This window comes from Trichomycterus rosablanca, chromosome 5, assembly GCF_030014385.1.
Source record: "Trichomycterus rosablanca isolate fTriRos1 chromosome 5, fTriRos1.hap1, whole genome shotgun sequence".
NCBI lineage: Eukaryota > Metazoa > Chordata > Actinopteri > Siluriformes > Trichomycteridae > Trichomycterus > Trichomycterus rosablanca.
Window position 1 is genome coordinate 52,223,070 of NC_085992.1, and position 22,983 is coordinate 52,246,052.

General features: G+C 40.4%; 1 protein-coding gene across 1 annotated transcript in view; it reads right to left on the minus strand.

Moving 5' to 3' along the window:
• The window catches only part of khdrbs2 (KH domain containing, RNA binding, signal transduction associated 2), a 63,634-nt gene that overhangs the window by 13,525 nt on the left and 27,126 nt on the right, over positions 1 to 22,983 (minus strand). Inside the window, exons 3-6 of the mRNA XM_062995371.1 lie at positions 11,972 to 12,088; positions 10,023 to 10,169; positions 8,037 to 8,164; positions 7,731 to 7,929 (exon numbers count right to left, since the gene is read on the minus strand). Coding sequence (XP_062851441.1) covers positions 7,731 to 7,929; positions 8,037 to 8,164; positions 10,023 to 10,169; positions 11,972 to 12,088 — 591 coding nt within the window. The remainder of the gene's footprint in view (positions 1 to 7,730; positions 7,930 to 8,036; positions 8,165 to 10,022; positions 10,170 to 11,971; positions 12,089 to 22,983) is intronic.

Genomic DNA, 22,983 nt, shown 5'->3' on the forward strand with positions numbered 1-22,983 from the left:
TATATATTAGCAGCCTACAGAGGTTTCTAAGCGTTCTTCGCTATTATACGACGCACAACAGCGAAAATGAAGCGAGGAGTTTTACATATAACGCACGCCGAGTCGTTATACTCTCCAGCTCAACCTTTAGCAGTCAATTTAACGACCGTCAGCGACGGTCACGGCCAATTACCAAAGCTAACTTCTCACTGTTCCGGATCCGCTCTGACATTAACGGCCTCTAAAAGTCAGACAGGCCTGAAATGAGAAACGACGCCTTCAGCCTTTCGGTGTTCGGTCCGTCTCCGAGACTCGGAAATGATGAAGTTATGAGACGATCCTCCTGAGGTGAGTGTCGTACACGTGTTTTATTAAAGCAGCCGGTTCTGCACGGACGACTCCATTTCCATAATTAGTTCACCTCCGAAATGTCGCCTCAGACTCCTCCGTGCGCCGTAAGTGAGCTTCCAAAAAAATAAAGAATCAAGATAATAATAAAAAAGAACGAAAATAAAGGGGAAACAATTACGGCACGGGAATGAGAAGAAGCTTCGTCTCAATATTTCTCCTCCGAACCTGCAATCAAACCCCTTAGAAACACAACACAAGACCACCGGTAACATCGTCCTAGCTCTCTCTCCACACCAGAGGTGTTCACAAGTCACAAAATACAAGTCCGATTATATTATAAATGTAGCGTAGAAATAAAGAAATAATCTGTGAGTTCAGATAAAAACAACAACAGATTAGCGAGTGTATTTAGCCGTTTTACTTCGTGTCTTTACTTTCCTCCTCATCGTGTAAATGAATGTAATTTCTGTAACAAGAAGGTTCCAGTTAAAAGCTTCAACTGATACGTTTTGTTTTCATTACAGAACAAAAGCGCTCGATAAATCACGGCACAGCGGCCAAAATCCCAAACACGGCAAAAACCATCATAACCGCTGCTTACCTTAGCTTCTGTTCTTCCAGACGCTATTACATTTATAAGCGTGCGTCCCATTAGGAATAGAATCCGTTATTTTGTAAATGTGCTTATAATTAAAAACCTCCAAACTTTTCCCGGTGGTGAAGTAAAACAGGAAGTCGTTAGAAAGCCGATCGAGCGTTTCATTACCACGTCATCTGTGTGACGCAAACCGAATAAATGCAAATAACAGCATTTCTTACTAACAATTACAATCAGAAGCTCTGATTGGTTCAGAAAGCGTCTTTCAACCATCAGCACCGATTCTGTAGGAGTGTTCCATTCACCCTGTTCCTGTGAAGTGCACTACGTAGGGTATTCCACCATTTTAAGTGAGATTCTGATCCAAAGGTAACGAGAATGTTCAAATGAAGTGAACTTCAGACTGTGTAGGGAGTAGGGAGCGACGCTTCATCACTACACTGGAAGCTGGAACATTTACACATTGTGTGTGTTGTGGGTTAAGACGGCCGGAGCGTTATTATTATTATTATTATTATTATATTATTAGAGAGCAGAAAATGACACGATCAGAATGATGTCGGATCAGATATATATAATTGTCACATGTAACTAATGTTGCTGACTTTTGTTGTCCACGAGTCATTTTTTTAGTCATCATCGCTGTCTAACTAGAGCATCTAAATAATCTGATTCTAAAGTTCCGGGTCAGTCAGAATTCACTTTACTGAGGAGCTCATGAGTTAGTCCAGTTTCACTAATGCCCCCAAGAGGTTGAGAACCGCTGCTACAGGTGATCACGTAGATGTGGCTTATCTTTAAATTGCCAATTAAATAAACTAGAGTCCTAGAGAACCCAACCAGCTTCTTAACAGAAGCTACACAGTACTTAATGGAACAGTTGCAAGGCATCATACCTCCCTGGATAATAATCCCTAAAGACTTAAGTTTTAAAGCCCGAGTTTGATATATTTCCTCCTTAATTTGGCCCCTGAGGCAGCATGATGTTCCTTTTTCCTGAGCTGTATCCGACGGCAGGTTCTGATAGTTGGCACATTCTGGGTGGCATGAGTGCCAGTTCTTGGTTCTGCACTGTCCCTTTTCTAACCACTGTCTCTGTCGTGGGTTGAGTCTTTAATTTTGGTTTCTAATAATTTGGCCACACTTCTTTCGGGGTCTCCACGGTGGATCTGGTCCTCGTACCAGACTCGAATGCCCTTCCTGATGCAACCTGTTTCTATCCGGGCTTTGGAGCTGCACTGAGAGCGCACTGACATGGAAAGAGCGCCTCCTAGTGGCCAGACTGTTTCAGCCACCCTCCTTCAGACAGTAGCCAATCATGTACTCTGGATCCCCAGAACTCAGCAGTAGTGGGCTGGTGTACTTTAAGTTAAGATACTGGACAAGTGCCGCTCAGGTGGCGCAGCGGTAAAAAGAAACGCGCTGCAACCAGGGCTGGATTCTGAGAAGCGTGGTATCGAATCCAGCCTTGCTTTACCGGTTCGAAGCTGAGTGGCTATATGAGCAACGATTGGCCGGTTGCTCATGTGGGGGGTGGGACAAAGAACCGGATGTGGGTCTCTCTCTGTCAGAATGCGATTGCGTTCTCTGACGGCTGATTGGAGGCGCTTACACAGAGATGGGAGAGGGTGCCCTTAGGGTGTGTCTCTTCGCATGCAACGCTAGGTGGCGCCAAACTCGTCAATGTGCGGGTGGCAAAGATGCATCTGGCTGCTGCTCGTGTTTCGGAGGGGATACGGGTTAGCTTCAATCACCTCCGTCAGGGCAGGGTTCGGCATAGACAGAGAGGAAGCACGATGCTAATTGAACAATTGGATGCGCTAAAAGGGGAGAAAAAGGGGTAAAAAAATATATAAATAAAAAAATATTTAAAAAAAAGATACTGGACAAGTAATCAAAAGGTCACTGGTTCAAGCCCCACCACTGCCAGGTTGCCACTTCTGGGCCCTTGAGCAAGACCCTCAACTGCTTAGACACTACACTGTCACAGTACTGTAAGTCGCCTTGAATAAAGCGTCTCCTAAATGCTGTAAATGTAAACACTGTATAACGCCGCGCCACCCGAGCGCCGCTTCCTTTCCACTTTCTGGAGAGGAGACGTTATCACGGCACATCAGCTGAAAATAATGAGCCTGAGAGGAAAATGTCATACAAATATTATACTGGGAGAACCACTCGTACCTTAATGCCCGTCTGTCTGCGCTGGCACCTGCCCGCTGCCGCGCCAATTACCGGCAAAACAAATGCCCACGATTTCGGTCTCTTCAGCAATACAGATGAGCTCCGGCAGAAGTCGATTCAGGCCGGTAATGAGCTTGTGCTCGTACATTTCCCCACACAGACAGTCCAATCTGCCTCCGCACGGCACACGCTGTGCTCTACATGAGACTTTGCGGACTTCGTGATATCGTTTTTTCCTCATTAATCTTTACGGAGTCGTTCAGTACATCCGAACATTCAGGCTTTTAATTACACAAGATTGATTTGGTCCTTATGATCAGCACAGAAATGCAGTTGTTGGGTGGTGTTCTCTACACTCGGGCGCTGTTGACCTTTAGTATTTTGTGAGATTGTGAGTGTAATTAGGATTAAACAGCCTGTCTGTGGCTCATTCATGTCTGTGTTGGTGATCATTTGCTTTTAATTACCACTTCATATCATTCCCTTTCTGATCTGTGTTGTACTTGCTGCTGTTATCTGTATAAATTTAGTTTTTTGCATCATTAGTAACACTGTGACCAGCCTGATATCCATTACACAGTAAAAGTCCAGCACATATAGTCCAGCTTTTTATTATTCTTCAATTATAAAGCTTGAGTCAGGACCTTATACAGAATTATTTATATATTATTTTACATATGTAGTCTTTATATTTATAATCCCGTCAGGATTATTATATTCAGCTTCCTGAGGCGACGGCGACCAAACAAATCCACCTGAACCCCTGAGTTTTATTCTAAATTTGCATTAAGCAATAAACTGACAATACATGAACCGTCAGCATTTTTCAGAACAGGAAATAAAACTCACAGATTTATAACGTTACACTGGCTTGGTCTGATTATCATTATTAAGCATTATAATTATTATCTTTATTTTCAAGGTCCTCATTATTATTATTATTATTAATATTATTATTATTATTATTTTAAAGTCATTATTATTATTATTATTATTACTACTACTATTTTTAGTCATTGTTATTATTATTATTATTTTTTTTAAAGTTTTCATTAATATTATTTTTATTATATTATTATTTTTAAGTCCTGATTATTAATATTATTATTATCATTAATAACTTGTATTATTATTTATTATTATTACTATTCTTTTCATTTATTATTATTATCATTATTAGTATTATTATTAATATTTCTATTTTTATTATTATTATTATTATTACTACTATTATTAGTAGTAGTATTTACTATTATTATAATTATTTACTATTATTATTATTATTATTTACTATTATTATTATTATTTACTATTATTATTATTATTATTATTATTATTATCATTACTATTATTATTATTATTTACTATTATTATTATTATTATTATTATTATTATTGTTATTATTATTATTGCACTAAAGACCTAGCTGAAATTGAGTGCAGATAAATACAGCGCTGGAGTCCTCCAGGTTAAACCCTGTTTACAGCTGTGTGTTGTTACCTGATCTGTATCGGTGTGAGCGGTGAGGTAAATTATTATTTATTTTTGATATGAAATGTGTGTGAATGTGTTCCGTCACCTCAGACTCACTCAGACTGCAGTAAACAGAAAGGTCAGGTTTTATTTAGCTCTGAGCTCTATTAAAACTTTATCTTCTGTACAGATGTTTATCTGCTGCTTTTGTGTTTATCAGTGGAGTCGAGCGCATCGCTGCAGAATCTAAATGTCAGAGCTTCAGTGGAGGGTTCAAAGCCCCGACATTTCAGATAAACACTTTTACTGGATGCTGTTAAAACATCTGGAACATTTCAGTTCAAGGCTTAAGAGCTTAAGGTGTGAGTACTGGACTAGTAATTACAAGGTTGCCGATTCAAGGCCCACCTTAGCCAAGTAGCCACTGTTGGGCCCCTGAGCAAGGCCCTTAGGTGTCTGCTAAATGTCAAGGACCAGCAGATACTACAATACTGTTGTACTTTAGTAGTTAGTTTAGTTTGTTAGTTGCTTGTTTAACTGAAACTGAAAATGGAATTGAGGAAAGAAGAGAGGATTGAGGTGATTCTGATGTCCGGGGAACGCAGCTGCCATATCATAGCCGCAGACTTCAACAATTTCATACAGCACTGTTGCATCCCTAATAGCCAAATTTAGAGAAACCGGGACTGTGGACAACAAGCCACGTAGTGGTCGTCCGAAGACCGCTACTGACGAAGAAACCTCAACAATGGTTTTGGCAGCCTTTGCGAAAAGTCTACGACGCAGCAGCGACGTCTCGCAGCAGAACGTGGTGTCAGCCAGTCGTCCATTGTACGGATTCTTCATACCAATAAGTGGCTTCAAGATCCAGCTGCAGCAGAAACTATCAGAGGACGACCCTGATAGGCGTGTTGAGTTCTGCACCTGGGCGTTAGACCAACATCAACGGGATCCCGCATTCGCACAGGGCATTTGTCAGTGGTGAGGTCAACCGCCAGAACGTGAGGTACTGGAGTGATGAAAACCCTCACTGGACGGCAGACACCAAAGTCGTAGGTGATGTGAAGGTTATGGTGTGGTGTGAAATATGGGGCACCCGTGTAATCGGACCCATTTTCATCGACCACACACTAAATGCTCAGCGCTACCTGACAATGCTACAGGAAACAGTGTTCCCATCCATTCTGACCCAAGATGGCAGTTTCCCCTGTTATTTCCAACAGGACAAAGCTCCACCACACTACAGAGCAAGTGTTCGTCAGTGGCTGGATATTCAATTCCCTGGTCATTGGCTTGGCCGTCGTGGTCCTGTGGAATGGCCGCCCAGATCACCCGACCTCACACCACTCGACTTTTATCTCTGGGGTCTCAAACAAATCTGCAACAAACAGCACCTTCAGCACCGCATCGTGGAGGCTTGTGACAGCATTTCTCTAGAGATTCTCATGCGGGTTCATAACGATTGGATCCAGCGCCTTCAGCTCTGTGTTCAGCACCAGGGACGACACACTGAACACGTCAAATAGCCGTGCATCACAGGGAACGTTCCCGGTTGTTGCAGCAAATTTCTGTGTTGATAACTTTTGAACCACAAGAGATATTACAAATCTGATTGCGGCAATCGATTTCTGAGAAAATGCTGGTCTTCTTTGATATGCTACATGACCACCTTCCCATTGGAAAAACTTGCCCTTGATCCAATATGGCGGCTTTCAAGATGGCGGTCATGTTCCAGACATAGCGTAAAAAATAGGCCCCCTCACCCATTACTTGCTGGGGTATTTAGATATGTAACTTTCCCTTTCGTTTCTGAAATAAGAGTGTCCTGCGACTTTTGATTCACCCTGTATATCCAGACCCGCTGTGGCAACACCTAAATACATGAGCATGTCTGACGTATATTTTTGGAGACGCATCTCCTCTTGCAAACATCACAAAGAGCCGCCTGATTACAGTGTAGAAAGTTCAGAGTAATTCTGGATGACTGGCTGTTGTTAAAAAAAAGCACATTTTGGTAACTAGTCACGCCCATGCAGGTTCCTCCTCCTCAAAGCCTGAGTCAGTAAGTTATAACGAATTAATATTATTTATTTACATTTATAGTTTAAATCATCTGTCAGGATTATTATATTCAGCTTCCTGAGGCAACGTCAACCAAACAAACCCACCTGAACCCCTGAATTTTATTCTAAATTTAAATTAAGCAATAAACTGACAATAAATGAACCGTCAGCATTTTTCATAACAGGAAATAAAACTCACAGATTTAAAGCATTATACTGAATTTGTCTAAAATCCAAAAATCCAGAAATTTTTTTTAATGATCATAGTGAGTGTTCTTAATAAAATTAAATGCTATAAAAATCCTTCTACCTGCCACTTAGTACAGATATTGTTATTATTATTATTATTATTATTTTAATTATTATTATTTTATTATTGTTATTTTATTATTATTATTATTATTATCATTATTATTATTACTATTATTTTTATTATACTATTATTATTGTTACTATTATTGTTATTATTATTATCATTATTATAATTATTATTATTATCTTTATTATTATTATTATTATTTTTATTATTATTATCTTAATTACTATTATTATTATTAATTCTTGATCCTGGTCAGGGTCGTGGTGGGTCCAATTCACTGGGCGAAAGGGAGGAAACATCCCAGACAGGTCACCAGTCCATCACAGAACACACTCACATATTTAGTATCTCCAGTTAACCTGACTGCAAGTCTTTGTACTGTGGGAGGAAACCGGAGCTCCCGGAGGAAACCCACACAGACACAAAGAGAACATGCAAACTCCACACAGAAAGGACTTGGACCACACAACCTGGGAATCGAACCCAGGACCTTCTCGCTGTGAGGGGACAGTGCTCAACATCAAGATGATTCAATCATTTCTCCTTCTGGAAGTCACTCAGGTGCTGGTTCAGTCTCTTACTCTCAAACCACGACTAAACACCCCCTTCCCTCCTCACTCAAATCATTTACATATTACACCGTCTACTGTACATGATATTATGAATGGATTCAGGGAATTTATAGAGATTTCAGTCCATGTAAGTCAAAGATAGAAACTAGCACTAAATCCTGAGTCTGTATTTAGGAGAGCGCGAGATTACTCACGTAGTCCTCGTAGGTTTTCTGTGTGATCTGTAGGAGGGGCGTTCTGTACCCACTCTTCCCCGATGTTCCTCTGGCTCGTGCCGCTGTGACTCCTCTGCTTAACATGTTGGCGGGAAGGGAGGCGCGTGTACTACCGCCTCCCCTGGACACTACTACTCCCCGTCCAGTAGGAGGGTGCGTCACCACCCCACCTCGACCCCTGCGGAGAACAACGGGATTCTTCACATTTCACACAGTAATGTATATAAAAGATTATTTAGAGGTCCAGGTATAAACATGAGGTGTAAACATGGGCGTGGTCTGTACCTGGTGGTAGATGTAGATGTGACCCGTACACCGCGTCCTCGTGTGTTCCTATTTTTGCTTGAATCGTCAGAACCGTTTAGATAAGAAAGCTCACGTAGCTGCTCCTGTCTGATCTCATCATTATAATCCTGTAGGAACACAAACCAGCGCAACATCAGATTTATAACGTTACATACCGGACAAATCATCACTTCTGTAAGACTTTATTTTAGTTTATTATTAATTCTGTTCATTATTATCAGATCTGAACAGGCAGTGCTGGATGGTGGAGCTTTCACAAAGTCCAAAATTTAGAATAATTTGTGTCTAATTGAAATGTGAAACACGACCCACACACACGTCATCTATCTATGACATCAATTAATCAGAATCAGAATCAGAGTCAAAGTCAGAATCAGAATAAGAGTCAAAGTCAGAATCAAAGTCAGAATCAAGTCAGAATCAGAATCAAAATCAGAATCAAATTCAGAATTAGAATAAAAATCAGTCATAGTCAGAATCAAATTCAGAATCAGAATAAAAGTCATAATCAGAATTAGAATCAAAGTCAGAATCACAATAAGTCAGAATCAGGATCAAAATTATAGTTATTCTATATAAGGATATAATTCTAATTATAGATTCTAATAAGTCGACTCATAACTGCTTATTTAAACGCACTACGTAGACAGCGATAACATCAGGTTTCGCTTACTAAGCTAACACAGTTAGCATCATGCCATTCAAACCAATGGAATGAGGTGGCACAACGCGCTAGCATGTCAACTAACATCTCCCTTAGTGTACCGAAAACGGTTAAATTCACTGACGAGCCCGAATTTGCAAATAAATACACTCGTACACGTTTATACAAATTAAAAATCACTAATAATTTATTTACGTTTGAAAATAACTCAGTTCGTGCCGCACTGAATGCTGGGATTGCCTCCATCGCTAAGGCAGCATCGGATGCTCCCTCGTTCTTGAGTCAAAATAACATTGAAATTTTAAGATACCTTACTAGACAGCATATTAAGGCATCTAGGATTTGGAACAGCCTCCTTCTCTGGAGCTCGCACAGGATGACGTAAAATGCGTCTATGTAGAGAGAGAGCTAGCTTCTCCAACACACCCAAAATCAGAATTAACGTCAGAATCAATCAGAGTCAGAATCAGAGTCAGAATTAGAATCAGAGTCAGAATCAAAATCAGAATCAGAATCAAAGCCAGAATCAAAATATGAATCAAAGTCAGAATCAGAATCAAAGTCAGAATTAGAATCAGAGTCAGAATCAAAATCAGAATCAGAATCAAAGCCAGAATCAAAATATGAATCAAAGTCAGAATCAGAATTAGTCAGAATTAGAATCAGAGTCAGAATCAGAATCAGAATCAGCTATATTGGCCAAGCATGTTTACGGTGGCTCGGTGTGGAGCATCTAAACATCCTGAATGAATCCTGGGTTAATTCTGATGCTGCTTTCTACTCTCTAACCAAAAGTGGATTTAAAGGATACTGCACATCACCGAGGGTCAGGAGATCAACTGGAATCCACTCTATCAGATCAGAGCAGCTACATGCTAATGAAAGTCACGTAAACACTAATCAAGGACAAACGGCTCGGCACAAGTGAAGAGCCGACAAGAGACGTGATGTAGGTTCACGACATGATGAGCAAAGATGATCAGGGGATCTCCAGTCTGTCCACAAATGTTTAAAAACAATGAACCTCAAAGAAAGATCGGAAGGGATTTGCATGTTCTCTCTCTACAGTGCAGAATACCATTAAACCATTCAAGAAATGGTGTGAGGTTGAGCTGAACTCCGGTGATCTCCGACCTATCAGACACGTCTTTTAACTCACTGTCTCTGTTAACACATGCTTCTAACCGCGTTTTAATTAGCATACAGAACGGAGTAGCTTAGCTCGAGCTGGAGCGTTAATCACAGTGCTAGCGCAGTCCCGTCCTCACCCTGCGGGAGCGAGAGGAAATGAGCGCACTTACAGGAACCAGGAACTTCTTAATCTCCTCCAGGGCGTGGCTCATGCGGGAATAAGCCTCTCCGGGTGGCGCGAAGACCTCGATTAAAACGTGCAGATCGTTACTCAGATGGGCGTATTTCCCCTCGCCGCTCTTCCTCAGCTCTTCCTCCTACGTTATTCACACAAACACAGACAGTAATGATGGTAAATCACTCGTCCCGGCGTCAAAACTACAACAACAGACTGGATGCACGTCTCTGCTGGTACTCAGAGTATTTATGACATGATGGTTAATGCTGTGACCTCCCACACTGATCAGGATGAAAGAGAAACCCAAAAAACGGTTTGTTTGGTTCCCCGTCGTCTCCAGGAACCAGAAACCGTCAGCGAGGACAGAATTTCTGTTTCAAGTCTGAGAGCTTTACATTTCCTTTACTATCAGAGTAAGAAGGGACGGAAGGTTCGCCACAGTTCCAAGTTTTCTCCATTTGTGTATAATGGCTCTCACTGTAGTTCGCTGGAGTCCTGGAGTCTTACTAATGGCTTTGTAACCCTTTCCAGGCTGGTAGATCCAAGAGCTTTGTTTGGCATCTGTTTTTAGAACGTGGCATCATGTGATGCTTCACATCACTGTTTAAGTCATGTTTAGATCCTGGACGTGGTTTGCAAAATTCAATCCTGAATTTGGGGCGCACATGCCACCGTCTGCACCCGGGTCCGTCCCTTCTGATTGGGAGCTGATTTACTAATCTCTGTGGTTTACAGGCTGCTTGCACCCTAGAGAAACAGGGACGCCACGGCACATCCGGGGCCTTCCGGTCATCCGCTGTGCTCCTGTCGTGGGGCCCTAAACCAGGACACCGGGTTCCCTGAAACTGGCATTGTGGCATCAAGAGAAAAGGAGCGCCGGCGAATGCGCTGACAAAGAGGACGGAGAGATGTTGCTGTATACAGGAAACCTCACACCTGAATAGCATCAACGCTCACGAGTCACATGTGATCATCATCATCATTAAGAGAACGACAGCTCACACTTTGACTCTGCGCTCCCTCCTCCAGCTAAACTAGGGTCGTGCAGAAAGGCACATCTCCAGACGTGGTGTTATGCCTCTGAGCATGTCACGGACGTTTTCATTGCAGCTGTAGCTATATAACAAGCCTTCTCTTTTGTTAGAATTTCGGCCCTGACACGGACTCATGATCGGGTTTCCTCATTAATTACTCCCTCTGCTGGCTGATCGATGGTGCTGCACAGAGACGGAGGATAATGGAGATCGGGGCATGACTCTCTGTGCACGATACGGATCTCCAAATGAACCCGCATGGTGCAGGTGAAAAGAAGCGGTCAGTACTGCACACGTGCCGGTGAGGGCGTGTGTTAATCACGACCCTCCTCGGTAAGGAGTGGAGGTCTGCAGCAGTAGAGGAGAAATACAATTAGGGAATCGGATACCACTAAATTGGGAGGAAAATTGGGGTCAGGACTGAAAGCCAAAAGAATAAATGGTGCTGCTAAAATAAAATAAATAAATGAATAAATAAATGTATAAATAAAAAATACATCAATGAATAAATAAATACATGAAAACAAATAAAATACATAAATAAAAATAAATAGATAAATGAATACATACATAAACAAATTGTTAAAAATAAATAAATAAATAACTACATGAATAAAAATAAATAAGTAAATATATCAATAATTAAAAAATAAAAACAATACACAAATAAAAACAAAAACAAATAAATACATAAAAAATAAATGATTAAAAATAAATAAATGATTAAAAATAAATAAATAAATGCTATGTGCAGTGTAGAATAATAAGCAGTAAATCTATTTTAAATCTATTTAATTTTACACTTTATTAAAACACTGATTTTTCATGTTAATTTGTTTATTTCTGATTTAAAGTGAGAAGAACCTCACAGTGACTTAGAATGAGAGATGAGACGTGGTTTTCCTACCTTCTCTTTATCTCTCATGGAGCCTCGGCCCAGGATGGACATCTTGGCTCCCGTTTCCTCCTGTAATCTCTTCATGGAGTTGCCCCGCGGCCCCAGCAGCTTCCCAACAAAATTAAACTGTAATGGAGAAGAGAAAAGCGATACGGTCGGTCTCTCACACTCCTGCACTCGCATCTCACTTCAGAGTCAATAAAAAAACATCCACGCCTTTTATTTAGCATCAAAGGAGAGAAAAACATCAAATCGAGAGAAAAGATGCGGTTCAGAACATGAACTGAACTGAATAACTAAAGAGCTCATTTATTCATCCACGAGGCTGAAACAGGACACTGGTCGAAAGCCGTACATGGACCAGTGGTTCCATCACCCGGCTTATCAATGCTGAGGGTTATTTTATTATAATTCCAATAATAGTTTGTAATAATAATAATAATAATAATATTAATACTACTACTACTACTACTACTAATAATAATAATAATGGTTTATAAAAATAAAAATAATAAAATTATAATAATAATTCACAATAATAACAATAAAAATAATAACAGTTAATAAAAAAAAAAAAAATATTAACAATAACAATACAAAATATTTATAATAATAATAAATAAATACTACTACTACTACTAATATTAATAATAATAAAATAATAATAATAATAGCTATACTACTACTAATAATAGTTTTTAATAATAATAATTTATAAAAATAGTAATAATATTAACAATAACAAAAAATGATTTATAATAATAATAAATATATATTATTATTATGTTTGTTATTAATAATATTAATAATTATAATAATGATTTATAAAAGAAATAAGAATATTACAATAAAAATGATTTATTATAACAATAAAAAATATTATTATTATTATTATTATTAATATTAATATAACTAATAATGGTGTATAAAATAATAATAATAATAATACTATTAATAATAAAGGTTAACAATACCAATAATAATAATAATTTATAACAGAAATAATAGTATTAACAATAAAAATAATTTATAGTAACAATAAATAAATACATATTATTACTGTTACTATTATTATTATTATTAAAACGAATATTAATAATAATAATAATAATAATGTGTATAAGAACAACAACAACAACAAAACAACAATAATAATAATAATAATAATGTTTTATTAATATACGCCTTTCAGGATACTCTAGTACATTGTACCACTACAGAAGATAAAACAGCAATTAGTAATTAGTTAATTAGGTAATTAATCAAAGTCATAAATAGCAAACAAATAAATAAACAGCACAACATGAAACAAAAATTAATATTAAATATTTCTGTCGGCTGTTCTCATTAGGCGTCACCACAGTGGATCATTTATCTCACTTCGTCCTGAACCTCCTCCTCAGTCACCCCAAACCCCCTGCAAGTCCCCATCCTTATCACACCCATAAACCCCCTGTGAGCCGAACGGGGGCCCTGATCGATTCTGGGGCCCTGTGAGGACCCGTGTTCCTGGTTCTGATATTAGAACACGTCCAGAACGTTAATAAAGATCTCAGTCAAACGCTCGAATGAGACTAAACATAACGAGTTCATCTCCAGTCGGGGTTCCGGTTATACACTGAGCAGCATGAGCTATCAAATAATCACCTTAGGGAAGCACCCAGCGTCTCACCAGCGTCGCACCCAGCGTCTCAGGAGAGAATGCTAATGAGATCAGTTCATCTTTATGTGTATTATTACAGTCAGTGTAAGATTAATTATGTATACTGTTATTCTGTACTGCACTGGTTTATCTGTGTGCTCTGGGACTATAAATTGATCTCTGGTGTTATTTAATGCACTTAAGTACCTCGTCTGTGTTTTTAATGTTAAATAAGAACATCTGAGCAGTTACGATCTGCATATTATTAAATATTAATTATTCTGCTGGTTTAATGGAGGTGAATTCAATTGTATTTAAAACTAAATATGTTCTTTAAGTATACAAGAAAACCACGTTAATTCAAACTATTTTCCTTTAGGTCCATTAAACCATCGATTTATCCTGGTCAGGGACGCAGTGGGTACATGTCACTGGGCGAAAGGCAGGAAACACCCTGGACAGTTCACCAGTCCATCAAAGGGCCCATACACACAGAAAGAAACCTACACAGACATGTGGAGAACATGCAAACTCTACACAGAAAGGACCCGGAGCCCTCCACCTGGGAATCAAACTCAGAACCTTCTTGCTGTGAGGTGACAGTGCTACTCATCGAGCCACCCACACCTACATATATATAACATATAATATACACATTATAAATGACCAGATGTCCTTCTTGTGTAATAATAATATAAATAATAATAATAATAATAATAATAATAATAGTAGTAACAATAATACAAAATAAAAAAATAATGATAATGATAAAAATAATAATAATATTGTAAGTAATAATAATATAAAAATAATAATAATAATATAAATAATAATAATAATAATATGAATAATAGTAATAATAATATAAATAATAATAATAACAGTAACAATAATAATAATAGTAACAATGATACAAAATAATAAAAAATAATAATGATAAAAAACAATAATAGTATTAATAATATTATTATTAATAATAAATATAATAATAAAATTAATATTAATAATAATAAAATAATAGTAATAATAAAAGTGAAAAAAGTTTTAATAATAATAATACTAATGATAATACAATATAATATAATAATAAAATTAATATTAATAATAATAATAATAATAAAATTAATAAAAATAATAATAAAAATAAAATAATAAAATTAATAATAATAAAATAATAATAATAATAATAATAATAAAATTGCAACAACAACAACAACAACAACAATAATAATAATAATAAAATAATAATAATAATAATAATAATAAAATTGCAACAACAACAACAACAACAACAACAACAATAATAATAATAATAATAATAATAATTGGGATGGCGCAAAATAAGAGTGAAAAGTTGGGAAAACTGTTAACAAGTTTCGTTAAAATTGTAAAATTGTAGCTATAATTTAGCTGATTTTAAAAAATATTCAACATCCAAACTTCACTGTGAAGAACAAAAAAAAAAGCCGCGACATCCGAGTTTTTGCTCATTTCCCCCAATTTAGTCATATCTAGTTCCCCAATGGTATACACTCCAGACTAACACATGCCCCTTCGACACGTGCAGCACCGACCACTGCTTTTCCCCTACACCAGGTTTATACAGAGATCCGTATCGTGCACGGAGAGTCACATCGAGTGGATCTCTTGTTAAATTCTGAGCTCATTAGATCTGCCTGGAGACTCCCGTCAGCATCAGCAGCATCAGTGTGGAAATAATTGAACTTTATTTTATTCCAGCTGTGGAACATCAGTAAAACTGAGTTTAGATTACAGAGCGCGTTTCTACACGCTAATTAAAGTTAAAAATCACGGCGGATGATGAATGTACCTCGTTAGTTCAGCTCAGCTGAATAAAACTCTGATGCATTAAAGAATCGAGTGAAACGTTTGACAGTCCAGTTCAGGATGATGAATTAGAGGAGCAGCCTGAAGCTCCTCCACTACTCAAGTCATTCAAACTTCACAACAGCTCCAGAAAAGTTGGGACAGTGTGAGTAATGATAGATACAATAATAAGTGATGATTTAGATATTTAGTTTTATTTGGATTTGAGTCTAATTAAACACACACACACACACACACACACACACACACACTCACACACACACACACACACTCACAGAGATATTAATTTGTACTATAACTGTAATTTGTGCCCATTCAGTCAAAAGATGGCAGAATTTGTACGACTGGGTGCTGAATGATTAGTCGGTGTTCCGGTTCATCCCAGAGCTGTTGGGTGGGGCTGAGGTCAGGACTCCCCTTTTTGGGGTCTGATGTTCTCCTTTTTGGGGTCTGATTCCCTCTTTTGGGGGTCTGATGTTCTCCTTTTTGGGGTCTGATTGCCTCTTTTGGGGGTCTGATGTTCTCCTTTTTGGGGTCTGATTCCCTCTTTTGGGGGTCTGATGTTCTCCTTTTTGGGGTCTGATTCCCTCTTTTTGGGGTCTGATGTTCTCCTTTTTGGGGTCTGATTCCCTCTTTTTTGGGGTCTGATGTTCTCCTTTTTGGGGTCTGATTCCCTCTTTTTTGGGGTCTGATGTTCTCCTTTTTGGGGTCTGATTCCCTCTTTTGGGGGTCTGATGTTCTCCTTTTTGGGGTCTGATTCACTCTTTTTGGGGTCTGATGTTCTCCTTTTTGGGGTCTGATTCCCTCTTTTTGGGGTCTGATGTTCTTATTGGGGTTTGATGTTCCTCCTTTTTGGGTTCTGATGTTCCTCCTTTTTGGGGTCTGATGTTCTTTTTGGGGTCTGATGTTCCTCCTTTTTGAGGTCTGATGTTCTCCTTTTTGGGGTCTGATGTTCTTCTTTTTGAGGTCTGATGTTCTCCTTTTTGGGGTCTGATGTTCTTTTTTGGGGTCTGATCTTCTTTTTGGGGTCTGATGTTCTTCTTTTTGGGGTCTAATGTTCTCCTTTTTGGGGTCTGATGTTCCTCCTTTTTGGGGTCTGATGTCCTCTTTTATGGGGTCTGATGTTCCTCCTTTTTGGGGTCTAATGTTCCTCCTTTTTGAGGTCTAATGTTCCTCCTTTTTGGGGTCTGATGTTCCTCCTTTTTATGATGTGATGTTCTCCTTTTTGGGTTCTGATGTTTCTCCTTTTTTGGGTCTGATGTTCCTCCTTTTAGGGGTCTGATGTTCATGTTTTTGGGGTCTGATGTTCCTCCTTTTTAGGGTGCTCTCTCATGCTGAAACAGGAAAGGACCTTCCAACTGTTGCTGCAAAGTATAATGGATTTATTACACCTGTTAGCAGCAGTTGTGGCTGAAACACATGAATTCTATAGTTAGAAAACCACCGGGATGAGTTGGAATGTTGACTGCAAGACCTTCTGGCTTGAACGTGGTGGCCTGACCTCGTAAGTGTTCTTTCGGGTAAATAGGCACAGTCCGAAACCCCAAAACCTCGTGGAAAGCCCTCATAGAAGAGTGCAGGCTGTTGTCGCCTTATACATGCTCGTGGTTTTGGAACATTGTAAGGTGTCTGGATACTTTTGGTCACATCATGTGTATATAACACCCAGCATTATCATCCTTTATGAAACGCCTCCGCTTCTGTACCGATGGAAACTCCGCCGTACCGCCGCTGGCCGCGAGCCCTACAGCAGATGGTCTGAAGGCGCTAGCTGGGCGGCGTCGGCGGCGGCTCTGCCTGTTTTCATTAAGCTAATGAACGTCTGGAGTCTCTCCTCCACCCCGAAACGAGCAGTCTGGGTTTTATTAAGGGTCGAGGTTCAGGGCTAAATGAGCTCTGAGAAGATGCAGACGGACACTGGCGGTGAGAAGCTGGAGGGAGGGAGAACCACGGGCTCGGAGACAGGTGATGTAGGACGGACGCGGGGGGTAACAACAAAAGAATAGCCGGGGGGGCTTGGGGGTTAGCTGTAGCCAAAATCACACAACCGTACACAATCATAACAGATAAAGCAAACGAAGCTGATCCCTTTCGATCCCTTAGAGGCCGAGCGCCTATACGGACAACGATTGGCTGGTTCGACTAAAGGTGCTGCAGTTACGCCCTCTGCTGGCTGACCGATGGTGCAGCACAGTTTGTTGTGTATGGAGCTGCAGAGCTGCACACCAGTCAGGGTGCCCATGCTGACCCCTGTCCACCACCAAAAGCACCAACAATGCGCACTGGACCACAGAGCAAACTGGGGAACACACAGCACCAGGATGCATTATGGGAAGAAGGCGAGCGGGCGGAGACGGTGTGATGCTCTGGGCGACGTTCTGCTGGGAAACCTCGGGTCCTGCCATCCACGTGGACGTTACTCTGACACGTAGCTCCTACCTGAGCATCGTTACAGACCATGTTCACCCTCTCATGGAGACGCTTCCCTGATGGCAGGATGAAGCTCCCTGTCACAAAGCTAAAATGCTTCAGGAACGGTTTGAGGAGCACAACGACCAGTTTGAGGTGTCGACTCGGCCTCCAGATTCCCCAGATCTCAATCCAATCCAGCATCTGTGGGACGTGCTGGACAAATGAGTCCGATCCATGGAGGCCCCACCTCACATCTTACAGGAGTTAAAGGATCTGCTGCTGACATCTTGGTGCCAGATACCACAGCACACCTTCAGGGGTCTAGTGGAGTACATGCCTTGACGGGTCAGGGCTGTTTTGGCAGCAAAAGGGGGACATTTTGGAATAAATGTGAAAAACACTCGCTGGTCCGATCAGGAGTCCTTTAAGCCGTTAGCTTCCTGATGTGGTGACGCTCTTACTGTGTTTGTTTACTCAACATCTGCACCAACACTGAGAGCCAAAAATATATGACGGATCCATCAAATCCTGTTCGCTGCTTCTTTTTTTAGAGCGACGCTAACACAAACACGCTAACACTAACACGCTAACACTAACACACAAAATATTCATCCAATAATCAGCCGAGCGCTTTAGTTATTACTGTTTAAATCCAGACGTCTTTACTCACATCTTTGTTCTCTGATCTTGAGGTTATGGGCGTCTATAAATCTACATCAGACCCCAAAAAGGAGGAACATCAGACCCTAAAATAGTGACCATATGTTCATATTACTATATAGCGGAACAGTTGGTGCCCCTTTGCTCTGCCTTTGTTTGATATCTCAGATGCTGTCACAGTCGGCATCCGCATCAGCAGAACACAACTGTTCCTGATTTCCACACACCAGCACAGGCCGTATTTCATCAGCACAGTCGCGGCACAGTCGTACCCGCCTAAACGTAGGGACCGGACACAAACACCAAAACGTACACGTTCTACCTGAAATGATTCACGTTTACAGGCGGGACTTAAAAACAGGAGGTTAGAAATAACAGTAGTCGAGTGTTTCGGGGTCTGATGTCCTTCTTTTAGGGTCTGACATATTTAATTAGCACAGTCGTGACACAGTCATACCCGCCAATCTGTGATAGAACACGAACGAATAAATTAAAGACGCCTCCTTGGCGCCCCCTGCTGTCGCTGATTGTTGGTCCAACTGAAGCAATTTAATTCAATCAGAGACCAAATTCAGATGACAGTAAAATTGACCAATCACATTGTCTCGCTAAATAAACGGGCGTTATTATCACTGACTTTATGACGAGTTCCGCCTGCCATGCCAGCTACAGTTATATGTGCCTGCAGGGCCGTACGGGCGTGACAAAAACGTGTGTGGTGTTTAATGGTTCCATTTCTAGCTGAAAAAGCTGAACTGTCATCTTTATTTTTGTCTGATGTTCTCCTTTTTGAGGTCTGATGTTCCTCCTTTTTGGGGTCTGATGTTCTTTTTGGGGTCTGATGTTCCTCCTTTATGTGGGGTTCTGACGTTCCTCCTCTTTGTCCTGAATGTTGGCGCTTCCACTTTATTTAATTTTACTCTTCGCGGTTCTTCCTGTATGTATAAATTTTTAGGTTTTTTTCTCCTGTAATTTTGTTGTTTTGTTTTGATTTGTATTTCATTGTCTGAGTGTGTGTGTGTATATGAGTGTGTGTGTATATGAGTGTGTGTGTGTGTGTATGAGTGTGTGTGTGTATATGAGTGTGTGTGTATATGAGTGTGTGTATGGCGTGTGTGTGTGTATATATGAGTGTGTGTGTGTGTGTATGGTGTGTGTGTGTGTGTGTATATGAGTGTGTGTGTGTATATGAGTGTGTGTGTGTGTATATGAGTGTGTGTGTGTGTTTGGCGTGTGTGTGTATATATGAGTGTGTGTGTGTGTATGGTGTGTGTGTGTGTGTGTATATGAGTGTGTGTGTGTATATGAGTGTGTGTGTGTGTGTATGAATGTGTGTGTGTGTATGGTGTGTGTGTGTGTGTATATGAGTGTGTGTGTGTGTATATGAGTGTGTGTGTGTGTTTGGCGTGTGTGTGTATATATGAGTGTGTGTGTGTGTATGGTGTGTGTGTGTGTGTGTGTGTATATGAGTGTGTGTGTGTATATGAGTGTGTGTGTGTGTGTATGAATGTGTGTGTGTGTATGGTGTGTGTGTGTGTGTATATGAGTGTGTGTGTGTTTATGGCGTGTGTGTGTGTATATATGAGTGTGTGTGTGTGTATAAGTATGTGTGTGTGTGTGTGTATATGAGTGTGTGTGTGTGTATGGCGTGTGTGTGTATATATGAGTGTGTGTGTGTGTATGAGTATGTGTGTGTGTGTGTATATGAGTGTGTGTGTGTGTATGGCGTGTGTGTGTATATATGAGTGTGTGTGTGTGTGTATGGTGTGTGTGTGTGTATATTAGTATGTGTGTGTGTGTGTATATGAGTGTGTGTGTGTGTGTGTATGAGTGTGTGTGTGTATATGAGTGTGTGTGTATATGAGTGTGTGTGTGTGTATGGCGTGTGTGTGTGTATATATGAGTGTGTGTGTGTGTGTATGGTGTGTGTGTGTGTGTGTGTATATGAGTGTGTGTGTGTTTATGGCGTGTGTGTGTGTATATATGAGTGTGTGTGTGTGTGTGTGTATATGAGTATGTGTGTGTGTGTGTGTATATGAGTGTGTGTGTGTGTATGGCGTGTGTGTGTATATATGAGTGTGTGTGTGTGTATATTAGTATGTGTGTGTGTGTGTATATGAGTGTGTGTGTGTATGGCGTGTGTGTGTGTGTGTGTATGAGTGTGTGTGTGTGTGTATGGTGTGTGTGTGTGTGTGAGAGAGAGCTCCTGTGTGTAAATGAAACTCATTGTTTATTTGATTATATTTTAATTATTATTAATTAAAGCTCATATAAACAGAGCCGTGCCGCCGCTTCGTTCCCTTCTCTGGATTCTAATTAAAATAAGATTTTATTACTGTGTAAATGCCAGAAGGGGACAGGGGAGCGGCTCGGGCGGGGGCGTGGGGAAGGGGTGTGTGTTTTTGTTTTGTTTTTTTATCCCACACCCTGTTTGATTCTCTCTGTAATCTTATCACCGCTAAACACGATGCTGCACCGCTGGCTCATCAGGACCTCAGGATTTCCGGAGGGGGGCGGCGAGAGGATCACAGCCAAACACGGAGCTTCAGGTAAAGGTCACAATAACACAAACCTGACGAGGCCGCGTCTGTAGGGACAAAACAAAAGCTACCAGGGGATCTGGACTCTCTTAGGGCTTTTTCACCAAAAGAAACATGGTTCTTGAACCGGTTCTGTTCAGGTTTCTTAGAACCTTGGTGTTCTGTAGAGAACCGACGCGCATTTCCACCAGTTTTTGAGAACTTAGCCTGCGCCATCAACGGTGGGCGTTGCTTAACCAAAGTAAAGAGAAGTGATGTGATGGTGGAGCGTGTAGATTATGTTCGAGCATTTGTGCTGCTGTTACAGATGTTGGTTTTTATGTAAAAGCATGGATCAGCTATCGTTGATGAGAAGACGTGACGTGTTTGTCTCAGTTGTTGTTTTCTGTAGTTCACTGATGTGAGAAGCATTTTGCGCTTCGCTTTCACCGCGACTCTCGGCACAAATAGCCGATTTGCTCAGCGCTTGACTTGAGCGGTGAAACATCATTAAAGTTCCATGACACAAACAAACATCTGTGTGAAATAACCATCAAATCCACTCTAAAATACAACATGTATCTGTGTTATCTGGATTTACTTCACGTGTGGTGTTTATGCAGCTCGGAGTTCTCAGGAGAGTCGAAAAAGCTTCACGTAAAAAATAAAGTGTAAAGTGGCTGAATGTACTAAAAGTACAACATAGAAACACTACATTTCTCACTGTTATTACTGGTTATAAGAGCTCTGTACTGGTTATAAGTGTCTCTGTACTGGTTATAAGTGTCTCTGTACAGGTTATAAGTGCTCTGTACAGGTTCTCTGTACAGGTTATAAGGGTCTCTGTACAAATTATAAGTGTCTCTGTACAGGTTACAAGGGTCTCTGTACAGGTTATAAGGGTCTCTGTACAGGTTATAAGTGTCTCTGTACAGGTTATAAGGGTCTCTGTACTGGTTATAAGAGCTCTGTACAGGTTATAAGTGTCTCTGTACAGGTTATAAGTGCTCTGCACAGGTTATAAGGGTCTCTGTACAGGTTATAAGAGCTCTGTACAGGTTATAAGCGCTCTGTACTGCCCAAATTCATCGCTCATTGTTTTAGTACAATAAGCCACTTCACGCTTTATTTCTCACGTTAAGCGTGTTTCGTTCTGTCCGGGTCACTTTTATCACGTTATATCACACAATTTATCTTTTTAAAGGCGCTTTGAAAATATCAGCGGCAAACTGGCTCAAAATGTAATCAGGTGAACTTTAAAAGATAAAAATGCAGCATTAAGCTCCATACGAGACACCAGCGGACACCATTGTTGCTAACGCGCTATGCTGTACAACATGACACGCCCACAGGTGACGTCACGGTTCGGGCTGAAAAACCCAGTATTCTGTGGTGCCAGATCGGCCCGCTGGTTCTCTGTCTGGAACCTCTTTTTTCCGGTGGAAACACGCGGAACCGGTTCAAAATCAAGTTCGGGAAACGGAACGGGCTCCGTGCCGCGTCGGTGGAAAAGGGGAATCTGAGTTCCAATCTCAGCTCTGCTACCGGTTGGCTGGGTGCCCCCTAGTGAGCACGATCGGCAGTGCAGACAGTGCAGCAGATTAAATCGGCCGCTAGTCTGCTGGGTGGGGAAAGACGAGACTAAAAAGTGGGCGGGGTCTTCGAGGCTGTGTAAGGACCTGCTTTATGGGGTCTGACCTCCTTGTTTATGGGGTCTGATGTTCTGTTGTTCTTCTTTTTGGGGTCGGACTTTCATTTTGGGGTCTGACGTCCTCCTTTATAGGGGGACTGACGTCTTCCTTTTTGGGGTCGTGATTCCCCTTTTTATGGTCAGATGTTCTCCTTTATGGGGTCTGACATCCTTTTTTTTTGGGTCTGATGTTCTCCTTTTTGGGGGTTTGACGTCCTCCTTTATGGGGTCTGACGTCCTTTTTTGGGGG